This window comes from Hypomesus transpacificus, unplaced genomic scaffold (genome assembly GCF_021917145.1).
Source record: "Hypomesus transpacificus isolate Combined female unplaced genomic scaffold, fHypTra1 scaffold_30, whole genome shotgun sequence".
NCBI classification, from domain to species: Eukaryota; Metazoa; Chordata; class Actinopteri; order Osmeriformes; family Osmeridae; genus Hypomesus; species Hypomesus transpacificus.
In genome coordinates, this window is record NW_025813826.1 from 2,692,913 (window position 1) to 2,714,451 (window position 21,539).

At 47.8% G+C, this 21,539-nt stretch overlaps 2 protein-coding genes across 6 annotated transcripts; one reads left to right on the forward strand and one right to left on the reverse strand.

Annotated features, from left to right (window-relative positions):
• Positions 1 to 32: 32 nt before the first annotated feature.
• On the forward strand, positions 33 to 3,527 carry srrd (SRR1 domain containing). 5 transcript variants are annotated; one of them, XM_047015342.1, is made up of 8 exons: positions 33 to 148; positions 663 to 811; positions 980 to 1,020; positions 1,110 to 1,315; positions 1,432 to 1,530; positions 1,673 to 1,824; positions 2,675 to 2,720; positions 2,901 to 3,527. In XM_047015342.1, the coding sequence occupies exons 2-8, from the start codon at positions 663 to 665 to the stop codon at positions 3,093 to 3,095; spliced, it is 888 nt and encodes a 295-aa protein (XP_046871298.1). In that variant the 5' UTR covers positions 33 to 148; the 3' UTR covers positions 3,096 to 3,527. The 5 variants fall into 5 exon arrangements, with proteins under 5 accessions (XP_046871298.1, XP_046871297.1, XP_046871296.1 ...); XM_047015341.1 differs by having other exon boundaries at positions 57 to 157; XM_047015340.1 differs by lacking the exon at positions 33 to 148 and adding an exon at positions 418 to 577.
• On the reverse strand, positions 3,343 to 19,972 carry si:ch211-166a6.5 (clustered mitochondria protein homolog). The gene is made up of 29 exons (XM_047015319.1): positions 19,386 to 19,972; positions 17,184 to 17,293; positions 16,932 to 17,103; positions 13,615 to 13,746; positions 13,201 to 13,349; positions 12,955 to 13,109; positions 12,598 to 12,720; positions 12,334 to 12,460; positions 12,156 to 12,248; positions 11,694 to 11,860; positions 11,427 to 11,612; positions 10,609 to 11,043; positions 10,292 to 10,365; positions 10,066 to 10,170; positions 9,712 to 9,812; positions 9,237 to 9,389; positions 9,019 to 9,081; positions 8,576 to 8,808; positions 8,192 to 8,276; positions 7,822 to 7,975; positions 7,343 to 7,482; positions 7,034 to 7,114; positions 5,500 to 5,625; positions 5,226 to 5,335; positions 5,014 to 5,107; positions 4,817 to 4,945; positions 4,590 to 4,663; positions 4,248 to 4,430; positions 3,343 to 3,346 (listed from the first exon to the last, which is right to left on the reverse strand). The coding sequence occupies exons 1-29, from the start codon at positions 19,435 to 19,437 to the stop codon at positions 3,343 to 3,345; spliced, it is 3,810 nt and encodes a 1,269-aa protein (XP_046871275.1). The 5' UTR covers positions 19,438 to 19,972.
• Between the last annotated feature and the right edge of the window lie 1,567 nt (positions 19,973 to 21,539).

A 21,539-nucleotide genomic window follows, 5' to 3' on the forward strand; every position in this document is an offset into this window, starting at 1 on the left:
AGCTGGTCTTGGAGAGAACGCGCATTCTTTGTACTCCTGCGGTCCTGCGGGTCGAAGTCCTCCACAAAAGAATATCCACAAGAAGGCGACAGCGTTTAAAGACGATATGTTGACCGACATCAAAGTTGAATTTTAAAACCAATTATGTGTATGTCATGTAGGTATATACAGACAATGATACAACTGTCGGTCGAGAATATTCCACCAAATACTACAAGAAAAGCATAGTTTATTAATGTTTGTAGTGAACTTCTGCATTATTCTTTAATATATGAACTAGCAATACATTTCACTTGACTATTTTATAATATTCTGAGCTTTAGGCTACATTTTGAACTTACATTATTCTTATTTCTTTGCACAGGGAAATACTGCCTGCTTTTATTTTGATGGCAAATTTGAAAAACCATCTTTAAAGTTATTTGTAGTGCTTCCGTTGTGTACCGGAAGTATTCATTTACATACTTCTCTTCCCAAACAGTTTCATGTCTCATGTGTTGCGACAGTATGACAGTCTTCCACGCGTCTAATTTGAATGTATTTGCTACGTTGCGTTATATTTGGCATACCGTAGCTGGTATGTTAAATTGAATTTATTTTAGGTTTTTGAAATTCAAAGTCATGGTCTTTGTATTCCCACGATTTCGTTAAAATATCTCCAGATGCCGGAGAAAGGCGAGGGGTGGCAGGTGGCCCGTCGGAAGAAGGGGGCTAATCGGAGGAGAAAGCCGTCTCATCCGGGCGATCACACCCCAGAGCATACCGAGACATTGGATCTCCAGAGAACTAGGGAGCGAATCACAAAAACCATGTGAGCTGAGCAGACGCTAAAGATCTGGAAACCAAAAATATCTATGGCTTTTCACACATCTTGCCGTGGTTGAAGTGAGGATAATAAGGCTAATAATAGGCTGATAACTGTGTATGCGTTATCCCGAAGGGTCAGCCTTTCTCACACCTCATGTCTCTTTCTCTGCAGGTCTGAGCTGAGGTGTACAGACTTTTGGCCAGAGTGGAAGGGTGTGCCTTATCTTGGTGTCATTATTTTCAATTAGCTTAGTAAGGTGTCTTTCACAACCACACTTACAAAATCCCCCTCCTCTCCACAGAACAACTCAAAGGCATTTTGTTAGCTCCAGGATCTTCCGAGGCTGGCCGTGACCTGGCCCCTGGAGCCTCTGTCAGCGTGCCAGAGTGCGAGGGAAACGTGGAGTCTGAGCTGGAATGTGTGTGTTACGGCCTGGGCTCCTTTTCTTCCTGTGTGTCAGCCCGCTATCAGCTGGCCATGCTGCTCCTCTTGCTGGACTCTCTACAGGTCCGACATCCAGCCTGGGGGGGGACACACGCATTCACACACACTGACACACAGGTCAGATGCGAACACACCGTGCAGCTAAATGACCCGATATGTACAAATCTATGCTCCCCCAGATCCCGGTGAAGAGCTGCTCTTTGTACGACCCTGTGTTCTCCTCGGGGGAGAGGGATGTACTGAGGGAGCTGGGCCTCACAGTCCTCACTGAGAACGAGGTGTGTGTGTGTGTGTGTGTGTGTGCACAAGATCAGTGATTTCCTGTCATCAATCCAGTTTGTCAATGTGTGGTCGAACCATGCAGGTAGCGTAAGACTGGAACTAAATGTGTTTAACTTTGGTTGGGTTTCTGTACAACAGGAAGGGAAGAGACAGGTGACCAGGCCCACTCTGTTTTACCTGATGCATTGTGGGAAAGCACTGTACAACAACCTGCTGTGGAAGAACTGGCAGAGAGAAACCCTGCCCCTGCTGACCATCGTAGGAAACAGCTTCTCTGGCATACATGAGAGGTGTGTACTGTGTGTGTGTGTTACCCCGCTCCTCATCTCCCTCCACTGGCTACCCATCACAGCCCGCATCAGATTCAAAACCCTGGTACAGACCTTCCGAGCAGTGAACGGGACTGCACCCGACTACATCAAGTCTCTCCTGCAGCCTTACACCCCCACCCGCCACCTACGGTCTTCTTCAGACAACCGCCTGGTGGTCCTACCGCTCAAGACCGCCCGGTCCCAACACAAGCTCTTCTCCTGTCAGGCCCCCCAGTGGTGGAATCAACTCCCCACCTCCATCAGAGACACTGAGTGTCTCTCCACCTTCAAGAAAAGGCTCAAGACGCACTTGTTCCGGGAGTACAATTGTACTTAGGAATGGTTTGCTGGACCCAATGCTAGTTTCCTCAAGGATCACAATGACTCTTGCTTAGAGACGTGTTGCTCTTGTTGGTTAGTGGTAACTGATTTAAACTGTTGTACTCTCTGCAAAATATTTAATTGTAGTTTTATTTTTTATTATTCTATTATTTTTTTTACTGTTGCTTGCTTTTCTACAGGTACACTTGCACTTACAGCGATTCATGTTGTTTAATTGTAACTTGCTTAACTACATGCTGTTATGGTTCTTACCTTTGGCACTTATTTTTGGTTGTTCACAATATGTGCTTCATGTTTTGGCTACCCGCAATGTTTTGGGGCTATCTTGTTGTTATCAGTGACTTATGCACTTTGTAAAGCTCTCTCTTGGAAGTCGCTTTGGATAAAAGTGTCTGCTAAATGAATAAATGTGTATGTATACTGTATGTAAGTGTGTTGGTGCATATTCCAGAGATCTTCTTTCTGATCTTTTCTGTTTTTTTCCCAGAATGGTGGACAGGGAGCTTCAGAGAGACTACACGTACATTGCTCATGTATCCTTTCACTGGGACCATAGTGCTTGCATATCATCAGACAGCACCTGTATGTGATGTTTATCTGAATATCATCAGAGAGAACCTGTATGTGATATTAATATTGATATATCAGAGAGAAGCTGTATGATGTTTATATGAATATCTGGGGGCTGGACCTTAACCCTTCGTGGTGTTCAGGCTGTGAGTGTGGTCTGTGAGCGAGCCCTTCCCTGCTCCTCCCGCCTCCTGGACGTCTTCAACGACACCGCTCTCATCACCTTCCCCCCCCTCAGCCTTGACAAACTCCCTCCATGCACCTGGGCACAGCCGCCAGAGCCGCTGTACCAACACTTCCCCGACCTGGAGATCATACAGAGGCAACAACACAGATAGGAGGTTTCCCTCATGGAACAGTCTGGAACTCTGGGTTGGCCCTGTGCTGAGGGGCATGTGTGTGTGTGTGTGTGTGTGTGAGGATGATTATTGTGTAATCGCATGAAACTGTGTTTCATGTGATTTACAATGTAAGCAATTGTATGTTATGACTTTATAAATATTACATTCTTTACCATTGTGCATGTTTTTGTTGTATTATTCCCACCCAGTGCCATTAAGTAAACTATAAATAACAGCAGTTAAATTAGCTGTATTGTAAGCCAAAATCAGAGGAACACAGTCATATTTTAGTTGAAGCGAAAAGTTTATTATTGAAAAAAGATCAGTGCAGCCCTCTCCCAAACGCCCTGCCATGAAGCACAGCACAGTGTCTCTCTATCTCTCTCCGTGTGTGTGTGTCTGTGTGTGTGTATGTGTAAGTAAGTAAAAGAAGAATGACATTGTCGAAGCACACCTGTCACTGGTCACATTGTTGCCTAGACTCCTAATGTCTCTCCTCAGTCTGCTTCTCCATTGGCCGTGCATCCCTCTTCTGTGACCAAGCCGACATTCAATTGGTTGACACTGACTGTCGCAAATCCATTAGCAACGACCTCAGGTTCAGACTGATCAGTAATGTTACCAAGAATTTCCTTCACTGCAATCAAATTCTCGGATCCACACTTTCCAATGGCCGTCTTCCCCTTGCTGTCTGTTCTTGTCTCACCTCCATTTTGTGTCTGACTGTGTCCCTCAAGCTCTTTATTTGCCACTCCTGTGTGGACCTCTGCCTCAGCCGTGACTCCAACCTCTTCTCCTGCCTCAACCCTGCCTCTATCCTCCCCTCCTGCCTCAGCCTTACCTCCAAACTCTTCTCCTGCCTCAACCCTGCCTCTATCCTCCCCTGCTCCTGCCTCAGCCCTGCCGCCAAGCTCCCCTCCGCTCTCTGTAGATGAGGCCATGTCCCCAGCTGCTGTCTCGACCTCAGTAGGCTGCTGGACGCTGCCGTTAACATCTGTGACCTCCACTGACCCCTCCCCTCCCGGCTGTTTCTCCCGGTTCTCCTCCCTGCTCCCCTGTGGAGGGCCCCCTCCGGTCCCCCCCCCTCCTCCGTTTTCCTCCCCTCTTCCGGTCTCTTCCCCTCCTCCAGTCTCCTCCCCCCTTCCGTTCTCCTCCCCCCTTCCGTTCTCCTCCCCCCCTCCGGTCTCCTCCCCTCTTCCGGTCTCCTCCCCCCCTCCGTTCTGTTTCGGTTCTTCATGTGAAGCATTCTCCTCTCCAGCGTTCTGGGCAGCTCTGTTGGCTTCCTCAGCTTCCCTCAGCTCTCTCAGCTTCTGTCTGAACTGCTGGAGGCCACTGGGGGGGAAACAGTCATACTGAGTGACATCCCTTCTGCTTACACAGACACAAACAAGCTGAAATCTTTCTAACTGACCCTGACATTTTGGTTTATGTTTGGTTCAAAAGATACTTTCTTAACCGGACCGGACTGGACAGAGGTGGTCGCGGGTTTACCTGTCTGTGTTCCTCCTGACCTCTGCAACAAGAACCAGCTGCTCCAGAATGGTCTCAGCTGAGGGAGTTAGAGTCTGCACACACACACACACACAGGTTTACATCCGACTCATTCATCATACAGACTGCGTGGTGTACTTAGTATGTATATAAAGTACACATCAAGTATGTGCGTGTGTACCCCAGGTGTGAGCGTGTGTATCTCAGGTGGACATGTGCGTGTGTACCTCAAGTGTGCGTGTGTCCATGAGTTCTGGGGCGCCCTTCCTCAGAGAGCGCTCGACGCGCACTGCATTCTGGGTAATGGTCCTCAGGAAATCCGAGCTGCAGCGTGTCTGAGGGTGGTCCTCACCATGCTGAAAGAGGAAACAAGGTTACACACGCACAAACACACACACACACACACATACACATTGGTACTGACCAGGCTGGTGAAGGCGACCAGGGCCTCCCTTTCATGGTTTATGGCAGAACGATAGTTCCCTGCTAAACACATTGACTGGGACAACAGGTGCTGACTGCGAGAAGAGCAGAGAAGAGGAGGTTAAAACAGAAAAGGAGCTTTACAGCGTCACGACCACGACTCGACTCAACAGATTCTACGGGTTGAAAACTGTCGACGGTTGAACAGGACACCTGAGAGCAGTGCGCAGGTCTTTCGGGCCGAAAAAGGAAGTGTTGAGTTTGAGCGCGTTCCGTAAGTACTGGCCCGATTGCTCTCCTGTCAATACGAGCCCCAGGCAGCCCTGAGAGGAGGAAGGAGAAAGATGGAGAAATAGAGAGAACGGGACGGAAAAAAGGGACAGAAAGACAGAGACAGAGTGAGAGAGTACAAAACAGGGACCGAAAGATGCTCGCTGTGCTTTCGGCCGAGTGAAGCGCGAAGGTGGGCAGGTGTGTGTTTTCTCACGTCCAGCATGGCGGCGTAGGGGTGGTCTTCACCGTGCACGGTCTGCATCAGGAGACGGGCTCGGAAGAGACAGCGCTGGGACAGAGCCTGCTCTCCGCCCGCGTAGACGTACACCGCCAGCAGCACCTGCGAGACGCACACCGTCACACGCGTGCACACGAACAGCAGGGGTCACATGGCCCGCACTGGGATTCGAACTCGGGACCTCTGACTTGCAGATCTCTTTGATGGTGCGGTTGGTATTTATACTAAGGAGTGAGTTTAACCAGTTCCACTGGTTTGTGAGGTTGTACTCACATATGCTGATGATTTCCACATTGTGTTATGCTGCAAAAACTGTCAGTGAACTGGACAATGTAATATCAGCGTTAAATATGGTTTGTGATTGGATACAACGAAAATAAGTTGGCACTGAGCATTTCGAAAACCAAATTGATTATCTTGGGATCGAGTCATAAACTGTCATCTACACCAAAGATGATATTGAACTTGTCTGGGGAACCTCTAGAACAGGTAGATAAAGTAAAATGACCAGGCACAATCATAGATCGTCAACTGTCATGGGCTGAACATATTGATACCAAAGTAAAGAAGATCGGTAGTGGTGTCTATATGGTGAGGAAATGTCTTTCTTATGTCCCTACACACATGGATTATTGTGCACCTGTATGGTTATCTACATCTAAAGGTCAACAAAAGAAATGACAAACTGCCCAAAACAGAGCTGCCAGGTTAGTATTACATTGTCCCATAAGAACAAACACTGTCAGTGTAAACAGTCAACTCTCATGGTTAACGAGATAATTGTTGATACAACTCAATTTTTCAGAAACACTGAAAATATATGTCTTATATAACCAAATTGTTAGGTGTGATCAGGTCCATTCTCATTTGACTAGGTCAGCTGATGATGGCCAGATGATGCTACCATGCCCAAAATCAAACGCTTTAAAGTTATTTATCGTGCCATCAATCATTGGAATAATTGCCCACTGAAAATACTTAAAATTAATAACAAAGTCTCTTTCAGGTACCATCTGAGAATGCACCATTTAAAATTGTATGTAGGGAATGGACATATTTACTGTATGAATGTAATAATGAATGTAATATAAAACTTATTTTGAATACATTCTGATGATGTTTATAATGATGTTTACAATGTTTTACTGCTTTTAGATTATCATTGTGGTATCTTCGGGTGACCCTTCATTCATTGTGACCCACCGTCGTGTTGCGACAACTTTACCTCATACAAAAATAAAGTGAAGCATTTTATTTTAACCGTCGGGCTGTCTCAGACCCCCCATAGCGGTTAAAAGAAAATGCTTTCTATTTGTTTTTGTATTGGGTAAAGTTGTTGCAACACAACGATTGGTCGTTGTGAACCTTCGGGTCACTGCGACTCGAGGGCAGCACAAGGGTTAAGTGGGTTAATTTTTTTTTCTCTTTTTGTTGGACCCCAGGAAGATGAGCTCATCCCACTTTGGTGACAGCCAATGGGGATCCTTTTAACAATAAACAATAAACTCACGTATTGCTGGATGGTGTTGGGGTGGTCGAAGCCGAGCACTCTTTCACTGATGACCACAGCTCTCAGCTGGACACTCCGCGCCTGGAGGAGGAGGGGGGGGGGGGGGGGGGGGGGGGGGGGCGAGGGGAGCAGGGTCAGTCAAGACAAACAGAAATATGGCCTTGAGTGTTTGTGTAAGAGTGTGTATGTGTCCATCTTTTTGTGTATGCACACGTGTCTTTGTGTGTGTGTGTGGGTGTATGTCTATGTGCGCATATGTCTTTTTGTGTGTGTTGGCCTGTATGTAGGTGTGTGTGTGTGTGTGTCCACCTCGGCTGCTTGTCCCTGGAGGTAGGCCACCCTGGCCATCAGACTGAGACAGTGACATGCTTCTGGGTGGAGGTCGTCACACACTCGACCAAACAGGTAGGAGGCCTCCTTCAGATGCTCATACGCTGGTTCCAACAGGCCTGGAGAGATCCACACACACACACACCACACACACGCACAAACCACACACCACACACCACACACACCACACACACCACACACCACACACACACTTGTCTTGAGCTCCACAGGCAATGTAATATTATAATATGATATGATTTTTTAAAATAAATATATCGTTTTACAATATAAATACGGGTATAGGGTAGTGCTTAAGCCAAAAATGTTGGGAAACACTATTCCACATGAACAAAGACAGGCAGATGAGCGGACGGTAGGATGGTGTGCAAAGGTAGGTAGTGATAGTGCATGTTTGCACAGGGTCTGTTGTGTAGCAGGGCCTGTAGTGTCTATGTCACCTTTCTTCATGTTGCTCTGAGCAGCACGGAACGCTGCTGAGGCGTCGGCTGTCGTCATGGTGATGTGTTTGACGACGGGGAAGAGGTTGAGCACGTCGTCAGGGCCGAAGGCTGCCTTGGTTCGGTTGTCAAGGAGGTAGTCTCTCAGTCTGAGCTGGGATGGACCGGAACAGGTCAACACCCGACAGCAGACCCACTCTACTACTGCAAGTTACTAAATATGCAGCCACTGTTCAACTGTTCAGAGGGTTGAATTTACAGTTTACTGTATGGAGCATTTACAGATTGTCTATAAAGGTAACTCAAAATAGAGTCACTGCATTAGCATTAGTGTGTCTGTGCATTAGCATGAGTGTGTGTGTGTGTGTACCTGCACTCCAGTCTTCAGGCAGAACTCTCTGAGCAGAGACAGTTTCTGCAGCCTGTACAGCTCCACCAGGTGGTCAGGACCAGAACTGTAACATAGATTGTGTTGAAGAAGTTACTACCAACCAACAGGGGCATCAAAGTGTGGGGGGACTGCCCAAGACCCAATGGTGAGAAGGCTCATATAGCTTGGAAAGAAAATGTGTTAAGTAAAAAAACCGACATAACCAAAAATAGGGAGAAGGGGTCCCAAATTGCAATCTCTTCATGGGGCAAAACATTATTAGCGGTGCCCCAGCCAACCAAATAAATCCTAATTTCTACAGCTTGGAATGAGCCATTTGATAAACCAATAGAAACGAAAACACAAATTCAAGCTCAATCTCACCCCAGTTCGTCAGTGATGCCATAGGTCTCTGTAGCATCCTGGACAATCAAGTTCCAGAGCTCAGCTCCACTGAGCATGCTCCAGGTTGTGCTGTCAGAGGCCCCACCCCCTCGGCCGCGCTTCCTGGAACGCTTTTTAGTCTCCTCCCCCACAGGGGCGGAGCTGAAGTGGGAAACCAATAGGCAGCAGAGGAAGTGACTGACAGCTGCTGACAGACTGGATATCTCCACCCCCTAATGAAAGAAGAGCTAGATCACTATAGATACAGGGCAGACACGTTCACCGTCGTTATACCAAAGAGTACAGCTGTCATTTAGAGGCTTTGCCAAATATTTGCTTTGCATTGTGAGGGGCAGAAAAGGCATGAATAGAGTTGTTGAGTCATGTTTCCTTCCCCGATGAAACCATGTGTGGAGCCCTGTTGTGTTTTATATTATAAATACCTGGAGGAAGTTGTTGAACATGCGCTTGGAGGAACGAATCACAATTTCCCCAACGGCCAACCTCTGAAAGAAGGAGAGGAGACAGAAAAAAAGGGAGAGAAAGATGAGAGATTCAGAGTAAAAGGCTAAAGGCTAAGGGTTAGGGCTCTTGTATCTTCTGTAGCACTATAGTGTGTGCCGGGGTTGGGGTTAGGACTCGTTTCTACTGTAGCACTGACCATAATGTGCCTGAGTCGCTCCTTGTGATCGGATTGGCTGATGGCCTTGGTCAGCTGACCCAGGTAGCGCAGATTGATGCCTTTTTGGTGCAGAGCCTGTCTTAGAGTAGCACCATCTAGAGGAACCTCGATGCACTGCAGGCAGTCCTCAATCTGTCCACACAAACACATTACGGTAATGCCCTTTCGACACTGAATACTTCTTCCAACAAAACAGCGAATCGACAAAAGATTTACATTTAGTCATTTAGCAGACGCTCTCATCCAGAGAGACTTGCTGTAAGTACAGGGACATTCTCCAAGTAGGGTGAAGTGCCTTGCCCAAGGACACAACGTCATTTGGCACGGCCGGGAATCGAACCAACAGCCTTCTGATTAATAGCCCGACTCCCTAACCGCTCAGCCATCTGACCCCCCAAAAAGGCTAGCACGTTGTAAACAATTTTGTGCGTGTGGAGCGGGAGGAGGGACTCACAAAGGCAGGGATCTGGTGGGTGGTGATGAAGGCTGCGGCCTCTCTCAGGAGCCTCTTCTGCAGGCGGACGCTTGCGCCGTCACATCTGGGAAAGTCCAGCCCTTCACACACCACGGCTCGGTTCGATTAGGACAGACTGTTGCTGTGAGGGTGTGGCTGTGTGTGGTGCGCTGGACGTGGAGAGAGAAAGAGAGAAAGGGGGAAAGAGAAAGAGAGAGGAGGAGGGAGGGAGGGAGGGAAAGAGAGAGAGAGAGAGAGAGAGAGAGAGAGAGAGAGAGAGAGAGAGAGAGAGAGAGAGAGAGAGAGAGAGAGAGGGAAAGATAGAGAGAGAGAAAGAGAGAGGATGATTTCTACCTTGGTTGAAGATGTTGGGGTTGAAGCGCATTTCAAAGATGATATCACTGACTGAGCCCACGTCTTTACAAGCGCCTCTGACTGCGTCAGTTCCTCTGGCGTCACCTGTAATACACACACACACACAGAGTACAAAACGTCAAAGGTGAGTCAGGTTATACAATGCGTTGAAGTTGTCTAGCATATGCCAAAATACCCCAAACACATAAGACACACACACTCTAACCTGGTTTCACACACTCCTCCACTCCTCCGTTCTCCTCCATTCTCTCCCTGACACGCTTGGTGAACTGTGACTGCCTGTCAAGGATGGAGAGAGGGAGGAAGGAGAAAGAGAGAGAGAGAGAGAGAGACAGAGCGAGCGAGAGAGAGAGAGAAAGAGAGAGAGAGAGAGAGAGAGAGAGAGAGAGAGAGAGAGAGGAATGAGGAAGATGACAGAAATGATGACCCCACGGTCACTTTTCTCCCAAATCAAAACAAGATGGCGGTCAACTGGTAAGTATGTTGCTAGCCACGGTAATGCAATGGGACTCTGGAACTCACTTGTGCTGGGCAAACTCGTGCACTAGCTCCGGCCTCAGTCTGCACAGTCTGTGAGGGAACGTCCGGGGCAGACCTTTCTCTGAGTGGTACCTCTCCGGCCACCCCTCTCCCTCCTTTTCCTCCGACTCTCCTCCACTCCCTTTCCTCCCGTCTCCCCCTCTCCCCCCCTCCTCCTCTCCCCCGGTCTCTCCGCTAGGGCAGTAGTTGGCGTCCGCCGGCAGGGTCCTGAACAGGTCGAGCAAGTAGAACCTTCCGTCTGGCCCCAGGACACCCTGAGCGTCCACCGAGGTGAACAGGGGCACCTGCTGGCCGTTGGGAGCCAGCACGGCGTGCCTCTGCAGGGAGAGGGCCTTGGCCGCCTGGGCCAACAGCTCCAGCAGCCGCCTGCGGTAGGGGGACTCCTGCGGCCCCGCCGACACCCCGTACAGCAGGCCCCTGAGATGGAGGGGCGGGGGGGGGGGGGGTAGAGTTAGGGTTATCAGAACTCACATTGCTAACGTCTACACCTTTGAAGGGGAGGCAGAGTTAGGGATATCAGAAATTGCAGTACTAACGGCTAAAGTGTCAAGGGTGGGGGGCAGAGCTTGGGTTATCAGAATTCACATTCCTATTACGGGGGGGGGGGAATTAGAGCTAGAATCAGAGCTAGAATTAGCAGAACACACATCACCAACATCCACGCTCTGGAGGGGGCGAGCGGTGGGGTAAGCAGAACCCACACGCAAACATCTACGCTGGGTGTTGGGTCCATCAGAGCCCACGTTTGCAGAGGGATGTGGAGTGTTGCGATAGAGGGGTGTTGAGGAGGGGGTACCTACCTGGGGGAAGGCTGTGGCCCCTGGCCCTGTTCCAGAGGCCCCTCCAGACCAGGGGCCAGACCCTGGGCAGACAGGCGGACCCCTCGGTAATCCACGGTGGTGGTGGGGAGTGTATGCAGCCCCTGTAGCGCCCCCCCTAGGTCGCTGTACAGCTGTACACCTCTCAGCTCCAGCTTCTGCGCAGCCCTGCCACAGATAAAGAGGTTCAAACAACAGCACCACCTCATTTAGCGGAGGACGATTCTATTTCGTGGTATCTTCTCTTACCTGCGTCCCCTTTCCCCATCCGGAGCCCCCCCAGCACCCCCCCGGCTCAGGAACAGCCCGCCCCACAGGAAGCCAGGGTCGTCTGGGCCTCCGCTGATTGACTCCACAAAGCCGTCCATCACAGTCTCTGCAGCCTGAGCCGTTGCCCACACAAACGCACTGTTTACCTGAGAAAAAGAGAGGGAGAGAGGGCAAGAGGGAGAGAAAGAGAGAGGGAGGTTGAGATAGAGAAAGTGAAAGAGAGGGAGAGAGATAGAGAGAAAGAGGGGCAATTGAGAGAGAGAAAGAGAGAGAGAGATAGATAGAGAAAGTGAAAGAGAGGGAGGGAGAGAGAGAGAGGGGGAATTGAGAGAGAGAGAGGAAGGGACAGGGAGGGAGGGAGAGAAAGAGAGAAAGGACGTGTGTTGGAGAAAACAAGGACACAGCAGGGATGTGGACCCGTGGGAGGTTCTCTTCTCGTACCTGCAGCAAAGCTCTGTCTCTCTGCAGTCTCTCCTCCAGAGAACCCTGAGGAAGATCTCTGGCTAGCTGCAACTCCTCATTCCAGTCTGGGGACTACACACACACACACACATTATAATGGGAAAACACAGTCAACTATATTGGGGCCGTTTCCACAGAGAGCTATTGTGAAGCCCACCTGTGCTGATCCCTGCTCCTCCAGTCTGCTGTAAAGGTTTCTATGTAAGTGGGAGACAGAAGAGGGACCCAGCCAGCACATGGTACGGTAGGGGGTGGGCAGCACCTCTGCCGGGGCCACCTGAGGTCTACAGTAGGGAAAACTACATTACCCACAACCCATTGCACCCCCAGGAAATACTTCCGATTTAGTTTGCGGCTGTGGGTGCCTGCGCGCACCCGTGTGTAAATATCTATGTGTGCACGCGTGTGTGGGGGGTGCTACCTGTTTCTCAGGGTTGCGAGGGCCTGTTTGAAGCCGGGGCTGAAGTGAGCGAGCAGGTCGGTGAGACAGTGGCAGACTGGAGTGGATGAGGCAGGACGGGGGTCAAAAGCTTCCTCTGTAGACCTGAGAACAGCACACCGAGAATGAGGGGAAGGGACGTGCAAAATATAGAGAACATACTGATACTATACCGACAACAAAGAAATACAGCATACGATAATACACAGACAGCACACAGACAATTGTACAGATACGACACAGATAATACAAACAGGATACAGATCATACACAGGCAATTATCCGATAGTATGCAGAAAATGTCCAGAAAAGGTGTCAGAGAACAGAGCTTCTCCTTACCTGTTGTGGTAGAATCCTCGTGAACAGGATGTGATGTCACACCTGCGACCTTCCAGCGTGAGAACGGTGATGTACAGGAAGTCCCCCTGCAGTTTCCTGTGACCAGGGGGCGGGTTCCAACAGCTGAGTGACAGGTCCTTCAGACAGCGATGAGTCTGACAAGAGAGGGACAGTCACAAGGAGTTTGTGTGTGTTTGTGTGTACAGGGGGAGATGTGAGTTTCTATGTGTGTGTGTGTGTGTTCACCTCTGGTTGGGAACTGTGGGGTAGCACGGCTAGAAGGGGCATGTGTGGTGACCCAGGGAGGAGGTACTCTGGAGGAACTCCATCCTGATTGGCTGGCTCTGTCTTTGTATTGCTCGCTGGGAGCTTCCCAGCTTTCTCAGTGGCTGAGGCTGGGACAGAGAGAACACATTTACCAAGGTTAGAGAGGCTACTGCCGCACAAAGGTTTGATCATGCATGTCTGTAAATGCCTGTGTGTGCATATCAGCAGCAGCGTGTTTGAGTTTGTGGTATGTGGACATACCAGAAATATGTGTATGTCAGTGTGTGTTTGTACTTGCAGTGTGTGTGTGTGTGTGTGTGTGTGTGTGTGTGTGTGTGTGTGTGTGTGTGTGTGTGTGTGTGTGTGTGTGTGTGAGTGAGTGTGTGTGCATACCTGCAGTGTGTGTGAGTGTGTGCAGCAGACTCGGGGAGCGTCCCTCGACCAGAGCGTCCGGGGTTCTGGCTGCTCTCAGCAGCTCCAGAACACGGCTCACATGCTCCCTGGCAGAGCACGGGGAGTAGGGTTCTACACCAGAGGAGCACATGTTAGTCACGTTTATCACACACACACACGGTCACACACACACACACACATACACACGCACACACATATACTCTCACACACATTCACATGCACATACCTGGTCACACGCACACACACGCACATTCACACACACGGTCACACACGTACATGTACACACACACACACACAAAAAGATACACACATAGACACACAGGCACACACACACATGCACAAACAAATTGCCTCATACACACATGGTCACACATTCATACATGCACAGAAACACACACACACACACATAGTTTCACAGCATATACTGTAATTCTGCACATTTAGTCGCACAGATTTTCACAAGAACACACGAACCTACATGCACACCGATACTGACTGGATCTGACCTAACTGGTCTGTAAATGCATCAAATTTGAATATTTGTACTGGCTTTGACATTTTGAAGGTAGAGAGGGGTACAAGAGAGAGGGGAAATTACACAGTTTTTCCCGATTGCTTGGACACAAAAATTTCAAATAACACACAGTTTGTGAAACCTGACACTAAAGGAGCAAAACAGCAGCCCAGAGCTGCACGACTATAAGCACATTCTCAGCCTCACACTATTTGCAAAATACTACACACAGTGTGTCACTAAACACACGTAACTACGTTAGACACAGATATTTAAAATGACGTCACTTCAAGTTTTTTCCAATTGCTTAAGCACAATTTTTTAAACAGGGCTCACTTTGTCAAAACACAACAAATGATTCACACAACTAGACACACAAGTAGAAGAACACCTGCAATCTTTTGCAAAAAACACTTCATTCAAAACGATACAATCACGTATATAAACCCATTTCTGTCACCGTATGCCACACACATGGTTCATAAAACTGGACTCTGAACCAGTTACACACTGTTTATTTTAAACACTTTTAGAGTAACTATTCTTTTCTAATGAAATAACATGCTTGATTTTGTCAGATATATTGTTACAAGTACGTAAAGTACATGAACGCGTTGACCAAACACAACACACAAGACCAGTACCACACACTGATGAAAATATTTACTGTATTTCTGCACATTGTCTTTCGTAAAGGCTGCATTTTGTGCAGAAAATCTGAACACATTTCAAATACTTCACAGTAGGCTACATACTGTAAACACAGTAAATGCATTTGTGGAGACAAATGAAAGTATACAGCATATGAAATACAGTAAACTGTTTCAATCATGGACTGCAGTAAGTGGGTACAAAAAAGTGCTGGTGTAGTGCATTTAGTAGGCTACATTTTACTCTAATGTACTGTACACAGTAGAGAAAACTAGTCGAAATGTCAAAATTTCTGTTGCAACAGTATTTCTGCTGAGTTTGGGCTGAACTCTCTGTCCAGCCTCTTTCAATGTTGCCCCATGGTTCACAACATGGTCAACCAATGTTGTTTGAATTTCATTAGATACTGTACATTTGGCCCTATTCTTCCACTGCCTCCAGGTCTACCTCTCCCTCTCCCTAACACTCTTCGTCCACGGGCTCCCCCTCTCATCCTCACTCACCCTCTCCCTCTTCCTGCAACATTGCCTTCCATTTTTGATGAGGACAGGTACACTGACCTGTTGCCTTTTAAAGTGCTTACACCTGATTTGTATGTTTACAGTTAAGAACTTTAGAGCTTGTACACCTGATGCCCGTGTTTAATCCATTCATTCAAGCGTGGCATTCTACCAGACAGTGTCTAAAAAAGGCAATTCATTGACATCATTTTACATTTCTGTGTCTGATGTAAAAAAATGTGTTTAGTGATTTGCAAAACACTGTGTGTAGTATTTTGCAAATAGTGTGAGGCTGAGAATGTGCCTAGTTGTGCAGGTCTAGGTTTCTGTTTTGCTCCTTGAGTGTCAGGTTTCACTAACTGTGTGTTACTTGACATTTTCGGAAAAAACTGTGTCATTTCCCCTCTCTCCTGTCCCCCTCTCTACCTTCAAAAGGTCAAAGCCAGTACAATATTCAAATATCATGCATTTACAGACCAGTTAGGTCAGATCCAGTCAGTATCGGTGTGCACGCAGGTGCGTGTGTTCTTGTGAAAATCTGTGCAACTTAATGTGCATAATTACAGTATATGCTGTGAAACTATGTGTGTGTGTGTTTCTGTGCATGTATGAATGTGTGACTATGTGTGTATGAAGCAATCGGAAAAAACAGTAGTTGCCTTTTTAGACACTGCCTTGTAAAATGCCACACGTGAACGAATGGATCAAACACAGACGTCAGGTGTACAAGCACTAAAGTTCTTAACTGTAAACATACAAATCAGGTGTAAGCACTATACAAAGGCAACAGGTCAGTGTACCTGTCCTCATCAAAAATGGAAGGCATTGTTGCAGGAAGAGGAAGAGGGTGAGTGAGGATAAGAGGGGGAGTCCGTGGAGGAAGAGAGGTAGGGAGAGGGAGAGGTAGACCTGGAAGCAGTGGAAGAATAGGGCCAAATGTACAGTATCTAATGAAATTCAAACAACATTGGTTGACAATGTTGTAAACCATGGGGCAACATTGAGAGAGGCTGGACAGAGAGTTCAGCCTAACCTCAGCAGATATACTGTCATTTGGACATTTCAACAAGAGCACAAGTGAAAACTACTATTCTCTACTGTTTACGGTACAGTACAGTAAAATGTAGCCTACTATATGCACTTTTTTTGGAAACGGCAGTCCATGATTGAAACAATGTACTGTATTTCATTTGCTGAATACTTTCATTTGTCTCCACAAATGTATTTGCTGTGCTTACAGTATGTTTTCTGCACAAAATGCAGCCTTTACGGTACATACTCGATATGGAGAAGTACGGAAAACATTTTTAGCAGTGTGCAGTACTAGTCTTGTGTGTTGTGTTAGGTTAACATATTCATGTACTTGTACGTACTCTGCTCTACTCTAAAGAGAGAGAGGGGAGGGGAGAGGGAAGGAGACAAGCTAGTAGGACAAGGGGGAAGGAGAGAGAGGTAGGAGACAGGCTCATAGGACAAGAGAGAAGGATAGAGAGGTAGGAGACAGGCTCATAGGACAAGAGAGAAGGATAGACAGGTAGGAGACAGGCTAGGACAAGAGAGAAGGATAGACAGGTAGGAGACAGGCTAGGACAAGAGGGGAGGAGAGCGAGGGAAGGATGAGAGTACCTCACCTTCCATCAGACGGAGGGTGGCCCCTGGTCTGAAACCCTTCAGGCTCTGGAGCTCCACCAGGGGCTCAAGGGTCATCCCTGCCAGGGCCAGCGACAGGCAGGAGCGAGGATACACCTCCTCCCTGGCCAGGAGGGACGTGACAGCATCCTGGACTAGCCAGAAGCCATGCACCTGGAGAGAGAGGCCCAACATGACTAGTTGGACTAGCGTGCATGCTAACAGGTGTGTGGGAGCCGTCGTCGTGTGTTCACCTGCAACTCAAACGGCTCCACCCCAGACCCCTGGATCTTCACAGGAAATGATGCGGTCTCTTCCTGCTTCGTTTCGAAATCTCCACTCCCATTGGTCAGTGTGGGACCACCTGATCAACGGGGATGAACAGGAGAGAGAGAGAAAAGGTACGGTGAGAGATGGCGAGAAAGAGGAGAGAGTGAAAAAAGAGAGCCAGACAGCGAGCGTGGGATGTGACCCGCCACACAGCTAATGAATCCAGCTAATCTCCACCAGGGTCGCCCTTGACAGGATCCTACTTGCCTGTAACTGCTCCGCATCAAACACTATGTCATCCATCTACGAGTACAGCCTCATTACGTACGTGTCTCAGAATGCAATGTACTATATTTGGATGTTTGTTCGATGAGACTGGGAGGGTTCGTGAAAAGATTCGATGCGAACCACGCATAACGCACTCACTCACACAGACGCAAGACAGAGCATGCTCATTTTATATCCTGTGGAATTTGTCTAACAGCAGAAAGAGCCGTGACCTCAGGCAGAAGGACAACCACACCCCACCCTGGCATTTTTCACACCACAGCAGGCATGAAGAAACAAACACACACACACAGACTGCCCATTCACACATCAGCATGCGTGTCCTGGCAAAGATCTATGTGACAAGCATACAATCGCTAAGACCGTATGCGATCCACCTGCACCTCAAAGTTAGAGCAGGGGTCCTAAACGAATGTCTTTGCATTCCTGGGTAATGGTTTTCGATTCAACCCCAGTGTGTGACATTCCCAGAGCACACAGGGTTTAAGAGTGGAGGAATGGCAGTTTTCCCCGAAGCCATTATGTTTACGAGGTACTTAAAGGTTAGGTAAGAGGGAGACCTGACCTAGTGACCTATTGGATGCGCTACTGGTGCATTGCTCCAAACACTGGCCTTCCTCGGCCCATTCTCTGAACATTCCCCAGGACCCAACCCTCGAGTCTCGAATCCCTCTCTGGGTTGGCGACCTCGCTGCACAAATCAGTGACAGTCACAAGGTATCCAGTCCTACTTCATTCCATACCCGTTTTCAGACTGGAAGTGTTGGCGCTTCTCAATGCTGCTGTCAAAATCTCGTCTGCGCGGACACTCACTGTTTTCCACACTTTTCGGTCATAAAAAGCAAAGAAACAGTTATCTCGTCCAATACTCCTATTCATCTTGTGGCCCTTGTCTAAATTAAAGGTACCAGGCTGAGAATCCTTGTTAGATAATCTGTCAGTCATCCTTGTGCCTGGGGGGATACTCGTCCTTTGAAAGGAAACCACCTCGGGACAAGCTTACCTGGAGCCCTGCCAGCAAACCCCTCTGTCTCTGTCCTGCGTGCACACACACACACACACACGCACACGCACACAGGCACACACACAGTACCACCTCTCCCCCTCCCCCTAAACACACACACTTACATGCACACATGCTCACATGCTCACATGCACACACACACACCCACCCACACACACACACACACTCACATGCACACACGTACTGTACCACCACCCCTTCCCCTCTCCCCAAACACAAACACTTACATGCACACACACAAACACAGTCACACGCACACACATACTGTACCACCACCCCTTGCCCTCCCCCCAAACAAACACACACACACAGACCCACACACACTCACATGCACACACATACTGTACAACCACCCCTTCTCCTCCTCCCAAACACACACATATATGTAAACACAAACTGTGCCCACACACACACAGCAATGGAATGGATGGGAAAATGTTCTTACCCATGATTCTGTGCCAAATTTATAGTAGACTCATTGTCTGTGTATGTGTTTTTAAGTGAGGGAGTGGAACAAGTTCTGGAAGTGACCAGCGAGTCAAGACAAGAAAAAATATCAGTGATTAAAAACGTGCAGACACAAATGATTCATTCTTCGGCCCATTATTCTGTTGTTTGTGATGGGATCAAACATGTGCTGCCTACTGACTTACGACAGCAAACTACCAGTTCAGATCCCTTTTTATCAAGGACCAACAAGTTGAAAACCCAAACGGAGCCAGTTTGTTAAGATCAGCAGCAACTCAACAGACACCAGCCCGGCTTCGACAGTCCACATACTGTACACCAAACAGGGAAGAAAGAGGGAAGTGAAACGAGAGTAAGGGAGAAAGGGGGAAGAGGGAGCAAGGTTTGGCAGTTGTTTTCTTCTTACCCGTCGCTCCCTGGTTTTTTCCTCTTCCTCCTTTCTTCATTTTGTCCTTCATGGCTGTCTGTATTGTACTTCCTGTCTTGTTGCACAGCCCTCTCTGCCCTGCTCACTGGGATCTGTGGGAGTGTGTTCAAGCAGCGAAAGCAAGGGAGTGTGTGTGTGTCTGCTGGCGTGCGTGCTGCCGTGGTCTCCAGGAAGCGTGTGAGTGCTGCAGAGAGAGAGGCTTGCTCCTGCTCCGTCTACACCTGGTGAACTCAACCTACTGGTATACAACTTATACAAGACACACCCTGCAGTTGCTCAACACTACTTCATTACTCTCTCTCTCTCTCTCTTTTTTTTCTTTCTTTCTTTCTCCCACACACTCTTCTCACACTCTCTAGCCAGGGATGGGTGTGTCCATTTTCTGGTTGTCTCTAATTCCTTTCATCCTTTCCCTCCCCCGAACTTTCACTCAGCGCTGGCCCATCCTCCACTCCATTTCAACGACAAGATAAATAGACAGCCACATTCTTTTTAGAACTTCTCACAGACCTTACAATTGACACGGTCATGGAAAACAGCTCCCCTTCCAGGCTTGAAACCCTTAAAAGTATCTGCTGTGTGAAGGTTTTAGTAGTGTGAATGGTAGGCGTGTGTTTGTTTCAGCATTTAAATACAGTGTGTGTAAGGTGGGTGTGTGTGTGTCTGTTTATGTAAAAGAGGAAACAATCCAGTTTTTTTTTTCATTTCATTCCAAAGCAGTTGAAATGTAACATGGTTGGCTGGATGGGCAGGAAAAACGAAACAAACCTCCATTTTAGTCTCCAAGACAAATGTCACACAAAGGGGTTACCTGACTGCACCATGGGAGCACAAATGAGACAAACCACGTCCCTGGATTCAACACCTTGCTACCAGAACCTGGGAATGGTATGCAGGAGTTTACTGGACCACATGTCTCAAAACTCATGTAAAATATTCTTTACTTTTCAGCAAAGCTCAGCATGTTGATTGTAAAATCACTTCTTGTAATGTACGGTTATGAGCTATGCTGGTAGTTTATTATTAAGGTGCTGTGGTTCAAGCTAGTGTAGTTCAAGAAGTGTTCAAATTGTCAATTGTCAATACTGTAGCTTGCAACCTTTTGAGGATAGTAAAATAGAATGTAAATTAAAAAGGTGATTTTGTTATATTTCATTTGAAACCAGGATTGAGAGCTTTTATTGTCAAATGCATATGGTAACAAACATGTAAGGTTAGAGCCATTTTGGGATCTTCTGCATGCACCTTCTTCTTGCCACCAGAAGATGGCACCCTGTCCACAATCAGCCTTTTCTGTCAAAGTGCTGAATCTTTAGACCCGAACTGTCCCATGTCTTTCACAGGAGCCTGCCTGCCTCTCAGCCTGTCTGTGTCAGCCTGTCTGCTTGTCTGCCTGTCGGTCTGCTTGTTGGTTTACATATTTATGTGCCTGCCAGCCTGTCTGTCTGCCTGCTTGGGTATCTGCCTGCCTGTCTTTCTCTCTGTCTATCTCTCTGCCTGTCTGCCTGCCTGCCTATCTACCTACCGGTCTATATCTCTGTCTATCTATCTGCCTGCCTGTCTATCTCTCTGTTTATCTCCTCTGTCTATCTCTCCGCCTGCCTGTCTATCTCTCTGTCTACTCTCTGCCTGGCTGCTTGCCTGCCAGCCTGGGGCTAACACTACTGTAGTACTGGCATGCGTGCCTGACGCTGTGTGGGACATTGTGTTTTATTGACTGTTTACTGATACACACGAGACACACACACACAAACACACACATGAGGAAAATTGTCCATGCTCAGTCAGCGTGATGAAGAAAGACAAGAGAGCATTGGGAAATCAGAGAAGTTTTCAGTAGAATTCGTGATTTTCTACCCGAGTAACTTATAATTTTGAAAGTTCATGAAAGTAGAAGTTGACAGACAGAACGACAAATGGGCCTCTGGCAGACTGAAAGCAACAGTACAATTTGCTTCACCAAGTTGTCATCACGGTTCAGAAGACATTGTTGTGTTTCTGGGAATTGTCCACGTTTATCCACTCATATGAAGTGCTTTTATGCTGCAGTACATTTTTGGTGTTCTAGTGGATCAAAATGTTGTGCAGAGTTTATAAGTGTCTGGATTAATAGCTCTGTAAATATTTGAGAGC